General features: G+C 34.6%; 2 protein-coding genes and 1 pseudogene across 4 annotated transcripts in view; 2 read left to right on the forward strand and 1 right to left on the reverse strand.

Moving 5' to 3' along the window:
* The window catches only part of DNAJC24 (DnaJ heat shock protein family (Hsp40) member C24), a 42,180-nt gene extending 36,379 nt beyond the window's left edge, over nt 1-5,801 (reverse strand). Inside the window, exons 1-2 of the mRNA XM_081062444.1 lie at nt 5,711-5,801; nt 4,737-4,880 (exon numbers count right to left, since the gene is read on the reverse strand). Of these exons, the coding sequence (XP_080918570.1) occupies nt 4,737-4,847 (111 nt within the window). The 5' untranslated portion in view covers nt 4,848-4,880; nt 5,711-5,801. The remainder of the gene's footprint in view (nt 1-4,736; nt 4,881-5,710) is intronic.
* On the forward strand, nt 2,695-3,257 carry LOC308503270 (small ribosomal subunit protein eS24-like; annotated as a pseudogene). Its single transcript has one exon. The product of its transcript is annotated as a small ribosomal subunit protein eS24-like (transcript).
* A 69-nt stretch (nt 5,802-5,870) lies between the features above and the next one.
* DCDC1 (doublecortin domain containing 1) overlaps nt 5,871-14,280 on the forward strand; it is a 383,234-nt gene continuing 374,824 nt past the window's right edge. Inside the window, exons 1-2 of one of the 2 annotated variants that reach the window (XM_081062445.1) lie at nt 5,871-5,925; nt 10,635-10,697. The gene's annotated coding sequence lies outside the window, so the exon portion shown is untranslated. The remainder of the gene's footprint in view (nt 5,926-10,634; nt 10,698-14,280) is intronic. The other variant, XM_081062446.1, reaches the window with a different exon arrangement.

The raw sequence follows: 14,280 nt of genomic DNA on the forward strand, positions 1-14,280 counted from the left end.
TACAATAAGTTGTTGCCTGAGACTTCTTGCTGCTATAAGCATACATAGCTATCTGTAGGGAGCCTTTGCAGAATAATGTTAGTTGAAAGTCTCATAATTTGCTGCTCCACTTCCTCTCTCACTTTCTCTCAACAGATAACTTTGTTTTCTTCACAGAGGGAAAAAAAAGCCACCAAATGAAAGATTATCAACTTCCTGCCATCAACGTGACAAATGAACAGATTCAGCGATTCCACTTCTTATTGATAGGCAATAATATTAAATGGAGCTTTATACCAATAAAACTGTTATGACCACTTGTAAGAAAAAAGAGAATTATCAGACAAACTTTTATTTTTTATTTTATTTTTTTTTAGACAGAAACTTTAAAATAACTATAAGTATAGTAGTGGATCTAGTGAAAATGGTATACAATATAACTAAAAATTTGACAGAGGACATAGAATACTTGATTCTTGAAATAATACTTCACCCAAAAATGGTAAGAAAGGCAAAACAGAAGAACAAAGAGTAAATAATAGGACAGATCCCAAAACAAAAATATTATAGATTTAAACCCAAACATTGTCAATAATTACATCAAATGTAAGTGAATTAGGGAATGGGGGAAATGGATGTTGGTCAAAGAATACAAACTTCCAGTATAAGATGAGTAAATTATGGAGATCTAATATACAGTATGGTGACTACAGTTAACAATACTTAATCATATACTTGAAAGTTGCTAAGAGAGTAGATTTTAAAGGTTCTCAACACACATGCATATGCCCAAACACACACAAAACTATGTGAGGTGATGGATGTGTTAATAACCTTATTGTGGCAATTATTTTGCAATACTTATGTGTATCGATTGTCATCTTGTACACCTTAAACTTCCACAATGTTATGTCAACTACATATCAATAAAGTCGGAGGTAAAATGTAAATGGACTAAACACCCCCAATAAAAAGGCAGAGATGGACAGACTAGAATTTTTTTAAGGCCACAATTACTCACTATACCCACAAAAAAACACACTTTAAATGGAAGACACAGACTGAAAATGAAAAGATGGGAAAAGATATATCATACAAACAGTATAAGAAAGCTGTCATATATACATAATGGAATACTATTCTGCCATAAGAAAAGATGAAATAGTGCCATTTGAGACAACAGGGATGGAACTTGAGATTATTATGCTAAGAGAAGACCAAAAAAGTTGAGAACCATATAATTTCACTGATATGTGGGATACAAAACTGAAAGCAACAAAAGAATAAAACAAAGGAAAAAAACCTCATAGACATAGACAATAGTTTAATGGTTACCAGAGGGTAAGAGGGGAGGGGTAGATGAAAGTAAAAGGGATGCAATATATGGTGATGAAAGGAGAACTGACTCTGGGTGGTGAACACACAATGTGATATATAGACGATGTATTACAGAATTGTACACTTGAGACCTCTGTAACTTTACTAACCATTGTCACCCCAGTAAACTTTAAGAAAAAGAAAAAAAAGAAAGCTGGCATAGCTGTATTAATATCAAAATAGACCTTAAGAAGAGTACTATAGAAACAGAAAGGGGAATTTTATAATGATCAAAGGTTCAAATTCATGAAGATCTAACAATTTAAATACATGCATATGTACCTAATAAAAAAAGGACTCCAAATACATAAAACCAAAATTAACAGAATTAAAGAGAGAAATAGACAACTACAGAATCACAGTTCTAGATATTAATGTTATCTCAGAAAAAGAGAAAACAGACACATACAAAAAACCAAATAAGAATATAGAATATTAGAACATATCACTCTGACCTAATAGATATTTATAGAACGTTATACCCAACAGTAACAGAGTACACGTTTTTCAAGTACATAGGGACATTCATCAAGATAGATCATATGCCAAAGTACATTCTCTAACCACAACAGAATTAAATTAGAAATCAATAATAGAAAGATCTGAACCTTTTCCAACATTTAAAAAGTAAACAATGTACGTGGTAGTAATCCACTGGACAAAGAAAACCACTATAGGAGAAATTTTAAAATGTTTCACATCAAAATTTGTAGGACGCAGCTAAACAGTGCTTTTGGCTTACAGAGAAATCTACAGCTTTAAATGACTATGTAAGAAGACAGGTGTACAAGCAATGATGTACGTTTCTACATTAATAAGCTAGAAAAAGTAAAGCAAGTAAGTAGAAGAAAGGATATAATAAAATCAAAAGCAAAAATAATCAAGTGAAGAAAAAATGGACAAATACAAAAAGAAAATCAAAGAACTTAACTTTAAGTGACTTTGAAACTGACTACAGCCTTACAGCATTCAAGACAGAGGTGATAGTAAAAGGATAGACAAATATATCAAATAGAATAGAGTCCAGAAATAGACCCACATTGCCAAGATAATCCAATGGAGAGAGTGAAATCTTTTCAATAAATGATGAACAACTTGATACCCTTCTTGAGAGAAAAACAAAAACATAACCTCCAATCTCACACCATACACAAAAATCACAGGTCTAACAGTAAAAGCAAACTATAAAACTTTTAGAAGAAAACACAGGAAATATTTTCATGACCTTTTTAGAAAAGATACAGATAGTACTAACCATAATACAAAAATTTGACAAATTGTATTTCATCGAAACAAAAAACTTCTGCTCATTGAAAAAAAAAAACATTAAGAAAATGAGCTGGCAAGCCACAGACTAGGAGAAAATATACACAATATCAAGAATATATTTGTTTTTTCCTCTTTGGCTGCTTGAGGGTCGGCCACCATCATGAAAAACACATTATCCAGACCAGGAAGTTCATTACCAACAGATTACTTCAACGGAAACAAATGATCATGGATGTCCTTCACCCTGGGAAGGCAACAGTGCCTAAGACAGAAATTGGGGAAAAACTAGCCAAAATGTACAAGACCACACCAGGTGTCATCTTTGTATTTGGATTCAGAACCCATTTTAGTGGTGGGTCTGGCATGACTTATGATTCCTTGGATTATGCAAAGAAGAATGAACCCAAACATAGACTTGGCAAGACCTGGCCTGTATGACAAGAAAAAGGCTTTAAGAACACAGCACAAGGAACTCAAGAACAGAATGAAGAAAGTTAGGGGGACTGCAAAGGCCAATGTTGGTGCTGGCAAAAAGAAGTAAAGATTTGTCAGTGACTACTATGGTGATTGAGCAGATTTTTCATGAGAGGACTAATAAATTAAGAATTTTAAAAAAGAATATATTCAATTTTTTAAAGAGACACTTCACAAAAGAAAATTAGACAAATGGCTAAGAATCACATTAGTGATAAGAGAAATACAAATGGCAACCACAATGAGATATCACTACAAACACAGAATTGTGCAGTGTTTCTCAATAGAGAGGTTGGTAATTTTGACCCCCAGGAGACATTTTTAGTTATTACTGGTATCTAGAATGCCGCTAAATATCCTATAATGCACAGGTCTGTACCACATAAAAAATTATCCTGCCCACAATGTCAGTGTTGGCAAAATTGAAAAAACCCCAACAATGAAATGAAAGAGACTAATAGCATCAAATGTTGGTGAGATGTAGAGCAACTGGAACTCTCTGATACACTGCTATCAAGTAAGCAAAGTTCATTCTCTTTGCTACTTGACAGATGCTATCATATTAAGTGTAAATGCCTTCTCATTGTCAAATTAAAGGCCACTAGATATCTTAAAAATTATGAGACAAAAAAAATCTTAATATAACTTAGTCCAATTTATTATTTAAAGCAGTGATAGTAATATATTCCTGACAGTGAAACATATATTGTTCCTTCACAATAAACACTAACAGTCATGGCAAAATCTCACACATCTACTTGATACAAACTAGAGAAGCAACAGATGTTATACAGAAGTGATCGTCCTTGACTCTTTTCGTAAACCATTATAGAAATACTCAGGTTGGCTTAAAAAACATACAAATAGGTGGAAAGAAATTAATATACCACGACTTATTTCACAGAATGGAGTTGGGTGAAAAGCTGTAAAATTAGCCTAAATTGGCACTATTCAATAAAAATATAATGTAAACTATTTGCAAGCCACATATGCAATGTTAAAAAGGTAAAAAGATGAATAATTTTGATAATATATTTCCTTTTATATAAATATATGCATATATATTATGTACAGAATATGCAAAATAGCCAATATATCCAAAATATTATTTCAATATGTAATCAACATAAAAACTTGTATATATATTTTTTGTACTAAATCTTTGAAATCTAATTTGTATTTTACATTTACAACATATCTGAATTTAGACTAAGCCACATTTTAAGTGCTCAAGAGCCACATGTAGCTAGTGGCTATTAGATGCTAATGCTGCTTATTATACGACACATTTCTAAGCATTTTACATGGATTATTTCATTTAATCCTCCCTCAGGAACATACAGGATGGAGTAATTTGTTCAAGTTCTCACATTTAGTGGTAGAATCAGGATTCTAACTCAATCACCATAACTCAGATCTCCTGCTCCAAACAATCATGCTATCTGTCTCACTCACCTCAAATCAACTTTGTTTTCAGTTTGACTGAAACTTTCAATGAACCAAATTAATATTTTGATTCCTGGTTTGATACTATATATTCATTTAATGGAAACTTAAATTTCTGGTGACATAAAAATAAAAAAATAAAAAGATTCCTCTCCCCCCACCGTGATTTAAAATCTGAATAACAGACTTACCATTAATACGAGTTTTTGATACTTTTGCTTTAGGTCTGACATACTTGCAGATGGGTTTGCTCCCAGAATGCTGTACCAATCTTTTTTTGTTATCTGATCAAATGCCATCATTCACTGAACAAGAAGTGGGCCTTCTCAAATCAGCTAAATAGAAATATTGATGACAACTCATTACATTCATTAGTTTGTGTGTATCTAAGAAATGAACAAGTACAGTTTTTCTAAGTTCTTAAATATTTCGATATTTAGTTGTTTAAATCATCATATAATGCAAACCTGATGAAGTTGCATTTTCATTTAAAACGCCTCAAGAATATCACGTATAAGAGTACAGAAAAGTATGGAAAACCTGTTAGATGTTTCATGTTATACGCTTATATCTTAAATTAATGAATATGAAACAGCATTAAAAATTAGAATTTGATAATGAACCCAGTGGTGGACGACCCTCTAAAAAGGTATTTCGGCTCTTCTTATGGTAAATGTGGCACACAGTAAGTACTCACTAAATACACTGGAGGATCTTAATAAACGTTTACGAAACCAATGATTTAAAAAAATAAAATGAAAAAGGAAAACACCAAAGAATTATAATGCATTGGGGAGCATTCTCTCTTAAGTTTTCCAGTTCACTTCTTTTCCTCCAGTTTACCTTGAAAGAATAATATGAGAAATAGACAGTCCACGTCGGGAAGTAGCGAGTTCGGAGTCCCTGTGTCATTAGAGAGGCGCCCCCACCCCGCACAGTCCCGGAAACTGTCCACGCGAGGATACAGCTGCTCACCAGGCAAGAGGAGTGAGACCCCGCCAGAAGACCCTGAGCCCAGGCAACCTCTGCCCGCAGCTGTAACCTCAACCACACAGCCGGGGCCTCCTCAAGACTGGGACTTGGGAATCCATCGGGTTCACGGGCGGCTCTATCGCCCAGCCATAAGAGAGTATCCTCTCCTGGCCTCACTCGAAACCAAACTTACCAAACTTCATAGAGCAATCAGGACCTAGTCCTTGCAAGCGGTCGGCCAAAATTCGGAACCGGCGTCTTCTTCCGCCGGAAGTCATTGCTCTGACGTGACTACGTTTCTAGTCGAGCTGTAGTGGCCGAGACACCGATCGGAAGCGCCGCTCCGCCCTCCGGGACGCGGTCGCTATAGTAACCAGTCGCCGCTTCCTAGGACTTTGCAAGCGTTAAGTAAGTGCTTGAGCTGTGGGGGGAAAAAAGCGTCCTAGTCGTTCTAAACTCCCTCTTGGCCCAGCTCCGCGACTGTGGCTTCTCTCTCTTCCTCTGTGAGCACTCCCCCCAGGCTTCCTCCGTCTTCCCCAAAGCTTCCCCCGCTAACCCTACCCAGCGCTGCCCCCAGTCCTTTTGTGGTTGGTGACTGTACTAAGGCGAAGGGTAGGATGGTGGGGGGCGGTCGGGGGGGTAGGAGTGGTTTGTGAGGGGGGTGGTGAGAAGGATGAGGAAAACGGATTCCTCTCTCGTCCCTGGACTTCCCTTAGAATGTTCTCTGTCAAAAATTAAGAGGACTAAAACCTATGCCAAGTAAAGTTTTTCTTTTAAGTTTTATTTATTTATGTATTTATTTATTTTTGGAAAAGACGTTCAAGCTATTTCTTTTACATCTTGGCAACTGCCTTACAAAACAAAAAAAAATTGTCAAAGTCCTTTCACATTTACTATCTTGCTTCACTTTCCCTCCAACCCAGTGAGGCAAGTGTGACAGGTGTTATTATTCCCGCTTCACAGTTGAGGATGCAAACCAGAGATCAAATGCAAATACCGGTAGCTAATTGGAGAGCAACAGAACGGGGGCTCTTAGCAAGTCTACGTATTCCCAAGGCAGCCATGACTATATATGTATGAGTGTGTGTGTGTGTGTGTGTATGTATGTGTGTTCCCTTTTATTATCTTTTCTCTGCGCTGCTTACCTGACATTGACCTCTTTTCCTTGCATTGTACCCTGAGGTGAAAACTGCATCTTATTATTTATTTTTTTATTGGGGAATATTGGGGAACAGAGGCGCATCGGCTCCAAGTTGTTGTCCTTCAGTCTAGCCCTGGAGGGCGCAGCTCAGCTCCAAGTCCAGTTGCCCCTTTCAATCTGTAGTTATAAGGGGCGCAGCCCACCATTTCCATGCAGGCATTGAACCATCAACCTTGTTGCTGAGAGCTCGCTCTAACCAACTGAGCCATCCCGCCATCCTGCATCTTATTTCTTAGCAGCGAGATTTAATTTCACTTGGAGATGTTGACGTTGTTTCCTTGTTGTTACTGCTTAGACTTGCTTTCCTTCTTTTTTATCTTCTACCAAATCTCAGTTTGGGAAGCAGTCAAGATAAAATCAAGCACATAAAATAAAATAATATGGTCAATTATTTAATGATGGCATGAACTATAAAGAATAACTGAAGGACAGGGGAACGTTAACAAATCTAAAACCAAAAGCAGAGATTATGTTCTCCACAGATTTTTGTCATGTTTAAAAGTAGACACGAAGAGCATTATACTAAGTCAAAAAATCTGGTTTTAGTCCTGGTTCCAACATGCCTTCTGTGTGGCCCTAAGGAAATACGTTAAGTGACAGGATGAAGTGTTTTTCTGAATATGTTCCTATACAGTACTATCCAAATGAGACCACCTCTAACTTTTCCAGCCCTCAAACTCCTTCCTTCCACTGCTTAGTCCTTCCCTATATAATTACACTCAGGTCTTCCAGTTTTTACATAAAGCGCACTTCATCTTGATTTGTTGATTCCATTAAGATATTGTATTATCTCTTTTGTTCCTTTTCTTAATCAAATTTTGAAAAGACTAATCACAGCTCAGTTTTCCCAATTCCATCCCTTCCTTCCTTCTTATCTTCCTTCCTCCTTCCTTCCTTTCTTCTTGCTTTTCTTCCTTCCTTCTTTCCTTCCTTCCTTCCTTCCTTCCTTCCTTCCTTCCTTCCTTCCTTCCTTCCTTCCTTCCTTCCTTCCTCTCTTTCTCTCTCTCTCCTTTTCTTTTTTCCTTTCTTGTTTGGAAAGTAAAAGATACACTTATTTTTCCCCCCAGAAAATCCCAAAAGTTGTGTCATTTCATCTCAACATACTTGAGTTTGCAATTTTTTCTTTCATCTCCATAATGTCATTTTTCTGCCAAAATGATCGATGATTCATTGATGTCATCTAATATCTATTCCTTATTTACATTTCCTTAGTTCTTTCAGAAATGTTTTTTATGGTTAATTTGCTTCAATCAGGATCCAAACAAGATCTATACATTGCATTTGCTTGTTCTCTACCTTGTTTTTTTATTTTTGTTTTGTTTTTCTTTTTCTGCCATTGGCTTATTGAAAAGTTAGATCAGTTGTCTTACAATCTAAATTTGCATTGATTTATTCCAGAATAAACTTCTTAAAACACTTTTTACATGAATCCCTACTCATTCATCTTCCTTCATTTTTTTCACTTTCTAGAGCAGTCCTGTCCAATAAAAGTATAATGTAAGCCACAAATGCAAACCACATGTGTGATTTTAAATTTCCCACTAGCCATGTTAGGAAAGTAAAAAGCAGTGTCATTAGAATTAGGTGAAATTAATTTTAATAGTATATTTTAACCCAATATATCCAGAGTATGATCATTTTAAAATATAATCAATATAAAAATTATTGAGATATAGTACATTCTTTTTTTCATTCTGAATCTTCAAAACTGTTGTGTATTTTACCTGTACAGTGCATCCCAATTTGTACGAGCCACATTTCAAGTGCTTACTAGCCACATCTAACTGGTGATTACTGTATTGAACAAAGCAGGTCTAGAGGATAAAGTTCTAACTCCTTAACCTGGTATTCAGTTACCTCTGCAATATGCAATATTCGTTTTCCAGCCTCATCACTTATTACCTCCATACACGAAACGTTTAAACAGTTGGATCTTTTCTTGGTACTTCATCCATAATTTTGTTCAGATGGTTCCCCTTGCTTGTAATACCCTAGCTCTTCTCTTCTCCCTACCAGTTTTATCCCTCTTTTAAGGCCTATGTCTTCCATCAAGCCTTTTATGATGACCTAGTCCTTAAAAAGTCGTCCTTTTCAACTTTCATAATGAGTCCTATGTGTACTCATCATTTGCGGTCATCCTATCCCACAGGATATTGTTATACAGTTTAAATGTATATTCTGATATTCTAATTGGATGGTAAGCTCTCTGAGGGCTGGAACACCTCTCAGAGAAACTAATCACCAGCTATCTTGCCACATTCTCCGGAGTTCTAATGATCTGTACCTATAATAGGATTGTTTCTTACTATAGTATTTTAAAAAGGTAATTTATCCATTTTATGTAAAACTAATATAGCAGAAGTATAAACTGTGTTAGCATAGTGGTTAAGGGCATGAACTCTGGAGTCAGACTGTATAGGTTTGAATCCAGACTCTGTCTCAGACTGGTTATGTGTCTTGGTTTCTTCCTCTGTAAAATAGGAATAATAGTATCTCCCTCACAGGTTTGTTGTGAGGATTAAATGAGAACTTGCCTGAAAGTAGTAAGTACTCAGTAAAGATTAGCTATTGTTATTATTATTATTAATGGTGAGATACTTGTTTTGATATTCATGGCAGTATTTTAGGAATTTCCAGACAGAGCAAATGAAAGTCACAAACTGTTGAATTGGAAAATAAAACCAAACCCAAATGTTTCTTGAGGTATACTTTAGTTTGCAAGATTAATTAAAAGGATGGGGAAAAACCTCTTCCTGTGTCATCAGCATCTAATATAAGCAAAGTAGGCACATATTAAATATTTGATTCCAAGATGATTGATCAAGTACTATATCTAGAGATAGCTATAGCTATATAGATATAGATATATCAGGCGTTTAAGACCCTTGGTTGTAGTAATAGCAAAAAAAAAAATCACATTCTTATTCAGTTTATCATTTTAGTACTTGCCTACCCGTAAACTAACAAATGTTCACCACACATTAACAAATTCTTAATTTGAGATCAAACTAGTAAATTGTATTTCTTAATGGTGGATAATATTTGCAACATAGTTCTCCTAATATTTTATTATCCTAGGATTATATTTACTTGGCTCTTGCTGCATTTTATCACCAACTCTTCTTTAATTTCCTTGATTTTATTGATCTCTGAATTTTTAGGATTTTCATATTAGTGACTTAAGTTGTATTTAAGTACCACAGAATATTATGTTTACGTTCTAAAATTAAATGATTGCTCCTAGAACACCTTAGAATCTACTGGGAAGACAGAAAAACAATCAAGAATTAATTAGTGAGGAGGTAAAATACACACACACACACACACACACACACACACACACTGATATAGTACATATAGAGCTTTCATTCACTTATTCAATCAACAATTATTTATTGAGTGTTTACTTTATGTCCCACACTCTATTACAAGAGACACAAGACAGAGTTGGCTGTAGTCCTTTTGAAAGCTTCGAGTTTATCTGGGTAGACAGTTAAACAAGCAACTGAAATAACTGTGGGAAGTACTATGCCAGAGGAAGTACAGGGACTGTGATAGTTAATAACTTGTTGTAGTTACAGAAATAGAATAAGGCAGATTATTTGAGTGATTGAAATCCCTGAATCAAAGTGAGGCTATTCCAAGAAGATGTTAAGTGTTAAGTTTAATATTTTGACTGAGGGGAGAGATGAATGGCTAGAATTAGAGAAACTTCCTTTTTTCTTTTTTTTTTTTTTTTTTGGCAGAGTATTATAAAGCTTTAGACGGTATTGAGAATCAGCTCTAATGAACAATCCTACCTCATCTTTTAGAAATGTTTTTTTACTTTTGCATTTTTCCCCTTTTTACTTTTGCATTTTTCCCCATTTTTCCCTTGTTGGTTGTCTTCACTCGATCTATTCTTTTGTCTTTTCAGCAGTAATCATCAACGAACTTTGGGTTTGAGTAAGGCAATGCACTAAGCAAGAAAGACGAAGAGGTAAATAACTTTTCGCTGTCACCACACCTGTTACTGTGTTTTTCTTGTATGTTTGTTTTCCTTCAATTGTGTCAGTGTTCTTTCAAGCTTGTTTCACACTTTTTTGGGGTCTTTATCTTATCTGGGATTTTCTTTTTATTCCTGTCTTCCTAACTTCTTCATGTCTGATATTTCAACCTTTCTATGAACCTATTAAACATACTGTATATAATCCGTCTTATATTTCTCTTTAATAATACCAACTTTTTATTTCCCCAATTCACCACTTTACCCCTCTCTGGTTGTTCTTATGACCACTGTGGCTTCTCTGTGAGCTTTCCAGTTCTAAGTTTGAACTTTGTAATGATGTCTTCCAGCCATGCATGTGGTGATATACATTTATATGCTGTTTTTAAAAAGCATTCTCCCTTTTCCATTTCATTTTTTAAACCTAAATTTTTTGAAATTTTATTTTTTTTGTCATGTAATTGACTCACAGAAGATAGGTTAATCTGAATGATCAATGGGTGTTAATTTGTGGGTTAAAATGTGTTATACAGTTGATATGAAGTCTGTTTAAGTCAATTAGAGAATATAATGAAGGTGTTCCCAGAGCGTTAGGGAACCTTTGGAAGTTAGCTTGGAATTCACTCTTGTTTATCAACAATGGCACCTGGCTGAACTTGTCATTGAGTTTAGGCTTATACATTTGTTTATATTCCAATACATTTGAATAGGTCTGTATATTTAAAATAAGTTTGACTTTATTACTAAGCTACTAACTGGACTATATAACAAAACATTTCTGGGTTGTTTGTTTGTTTATGCCTAGTTGTTTTTAAAACTAATGTCTTTATAAGTTTCTTTTTTTTTTTAATACAGTACGGAATACGTCATATAGAAAGGTAGCATTGATAAGACATGTAAAATTGGGTGTGGACATTTAATTTGGTTTGTTTTCCTCTCTCAAATTATTTTAAGAAACATTTTAGTGTTGGTTAATATCTGCACAAATTTCAAAATAGTTGATATTATATAGAGTGTAATATTATTATGCTCAATTTCAATAGTTGAATATAATATTTGTATAATGATTATTTAAGATGAATGAAGCATTGCCACTTCTACAGTTCAAATCTAAAGAGATATGAGGGTAAATATCAAATTTTAAAATATATTCTTCACTTAGCATCAGGGTTACTATAGTACTATTTTTTATTACTTGAGTCAGCATACTAGTAATAAACACATTTAGCATTTCAGCTGCTTGCAGCCTTTCAGTTTAATTATTTAAAGACTGATGAAAAACAAATCTTATATGCTAAAGGAATTTCTGCAATGATGGATTAGATGCCAAAATAATGAAACCACACAGCTTAAAAAATATATTGAAGAATGCATCTTTTCTGATGAATTTCTACAAAAATATCATATTTTAAAAATATTTTAAGCAATTCAAAGTATTACTTTTTAATCTATTGTAGAAGCACCACGAGTATAGTCTTTCGTAGCTCATTAGCAATTTCTTTAATGAGTTTTTTGTGTGATAGATAAAGTAACAGACAAATGACAGATTGTTTGCCTTTAATGATTTCCCTGTTTCAAGTCCATTACAAAGCAATTAGAAATCTGACAGCATTTTCACTCTGCATTACTGATCATCGAAAGTGATGAGGAATGAGAGGTGATGAATATTAATTGTATATTTTCATATGATTATCATAAATTATTACCTTGTCTGATGTGCTGCAGGTGAAGCAGGAGCATTAGAGAAAGACAGTCAGATATATTAATTTGAAAGGCTATATGATTTTTAAAAATCTTTGTCTATAATGTAAATCCTATTCTGCAATGCTAGTCTATAAATATTAAATTGATTTTGTTAGTGTCTATCTGTATTTGGGGTAACTTAAATAAGTTTTCTTATTTCAGTACAAGAAAAGGAAAAATTATTCCACAGTACATATAGGTATTTAAATTTAGAATTTTAAAACTCTTAATTTAGAAAATGAGAGTGAATTTTATTGATATATATATAAAATTCAGATATATCAATATAGAGAAAGACATACTTAGAAATCGATCTTAGTCTCAAGTTAAAGTTAGGTGATCTTGGAAAACAGAAGTAAAACAAAAACTTGTAACCAAATATAAAAGGAGGTTTTGCTAGGTCCTTTGTAACAGTTCTTTCGGTCTTAGTCCAAGGTGTATCCCGTGTCCCCAGCTTCTTACTTCAGGTAGATAAAGCTACGCCCGTCATCAGGATTCAAGTGCTGTTATTACCTGGTTCCCAGCCTTGGACTTAGAGCAAAGTTTCGTCCAGAAACCAGATAATAGTTTTCAGTACAGGGAGAATTGGCAAACTTAAAGCATTTGAAAAGATTAGAAATATACTTGGTAAATTATATTTTGCTATCTCTCTATAGATATTAGTTGAGAATCAATACATAATGAATCGAGTTGAATTTCATTGCATTAAAGAGACGATGTCTGGCTTCAGTCCTGTCTTTTGACCTTCTTGCTATGGTTTGCTCTGTGGTTTGTATGCCATATCTTACAGGGGCATGCCATCCTGGATCCATCTCTTGAAGGTCATAATCTACATGATTATGGATTAATAAAAATGGATTATTTGCATCCTTCTTAGAAATTCTCCTTATTTTATATTCAACATTATATATTTCCATTATATATGTATATAGATAGATGATATAGATACAGATAGATATAGCTATATAAATATATATCTGTATATATTCATATTAAAAGTAAAATTGGCAACCTTCACAAATGAACTTTTCGTGTTCTGGAAAGTTGTGGAGAGCCATCTGAAATTCATTCCATATTTACTCAGGGAAAAGTCAGATATCATAATGATTAAAGCAAATTATTAGTTAAAAGGGTCAAGACCCTAGCAGTTAGTAGCCCGATTTAATAATATTTTTACTGGCTAAGCTTTTTGAATATATCATTCTTGATGTCTTATGACCTCCTAAGATTTTGTTCCACAGCAACCTCCTTCATCTATAGAGCAGATTCAACTACCATATTTCCCCGAAAATAAAACCGGGTCTCAGAAATTTTTGCTCCAAAAGACACAATAGGGCGTATTTTCATGGGATGTCTTATTTTTTCATGTACAACAATCTACATTTATTCAAATACAGTCATGTCATCTGGACCATCGTCATAACATACTAAAAGTGTCCGTATGGCTGACGATCTTAACTGAGGCTTCTTTTGGGGGTAGGGCTTATTTTCGGGGAAACATGGTAGCACACTTCACAGAATCAGAAGGGTGATTCCCAGCGCTGCCAACTCCTTTCCTTCTCTTTCTCCTTTTCTTCTCTTTCCCCTTTTAACATACCACCAGCCAACATAGGTACTTGACTTTTGGCTAAAGTCTCCACTTTTTCCCTGAAAGGAATTGGTTTAGAAATCTTACGTATTTTTCCTAGGGTAGAGAGCAGCTACTCATAGCTCAGTTCATAGGAAGCTGGGCTGTCCGACCATGGCAGTGTTGGCAGATCTACAGCTGAGGAAATAAACACTCCTACATTGTAAGTTGTAAATAGCTGCATCTTCTCTGATATCAAGGTGTTTT

Source organism: Rhinolophus hipposideros, assembly GCF_964194185.1.
Source record: "Rhinolophus hipposideros genome assembly, chromosome: 10".
NCBI lineage: Eukaryota > Metazoa > Chordata > Mammalia > Chiroptera > Rhinolophidae > Rhinolophus > Rhinolophus hipposideros.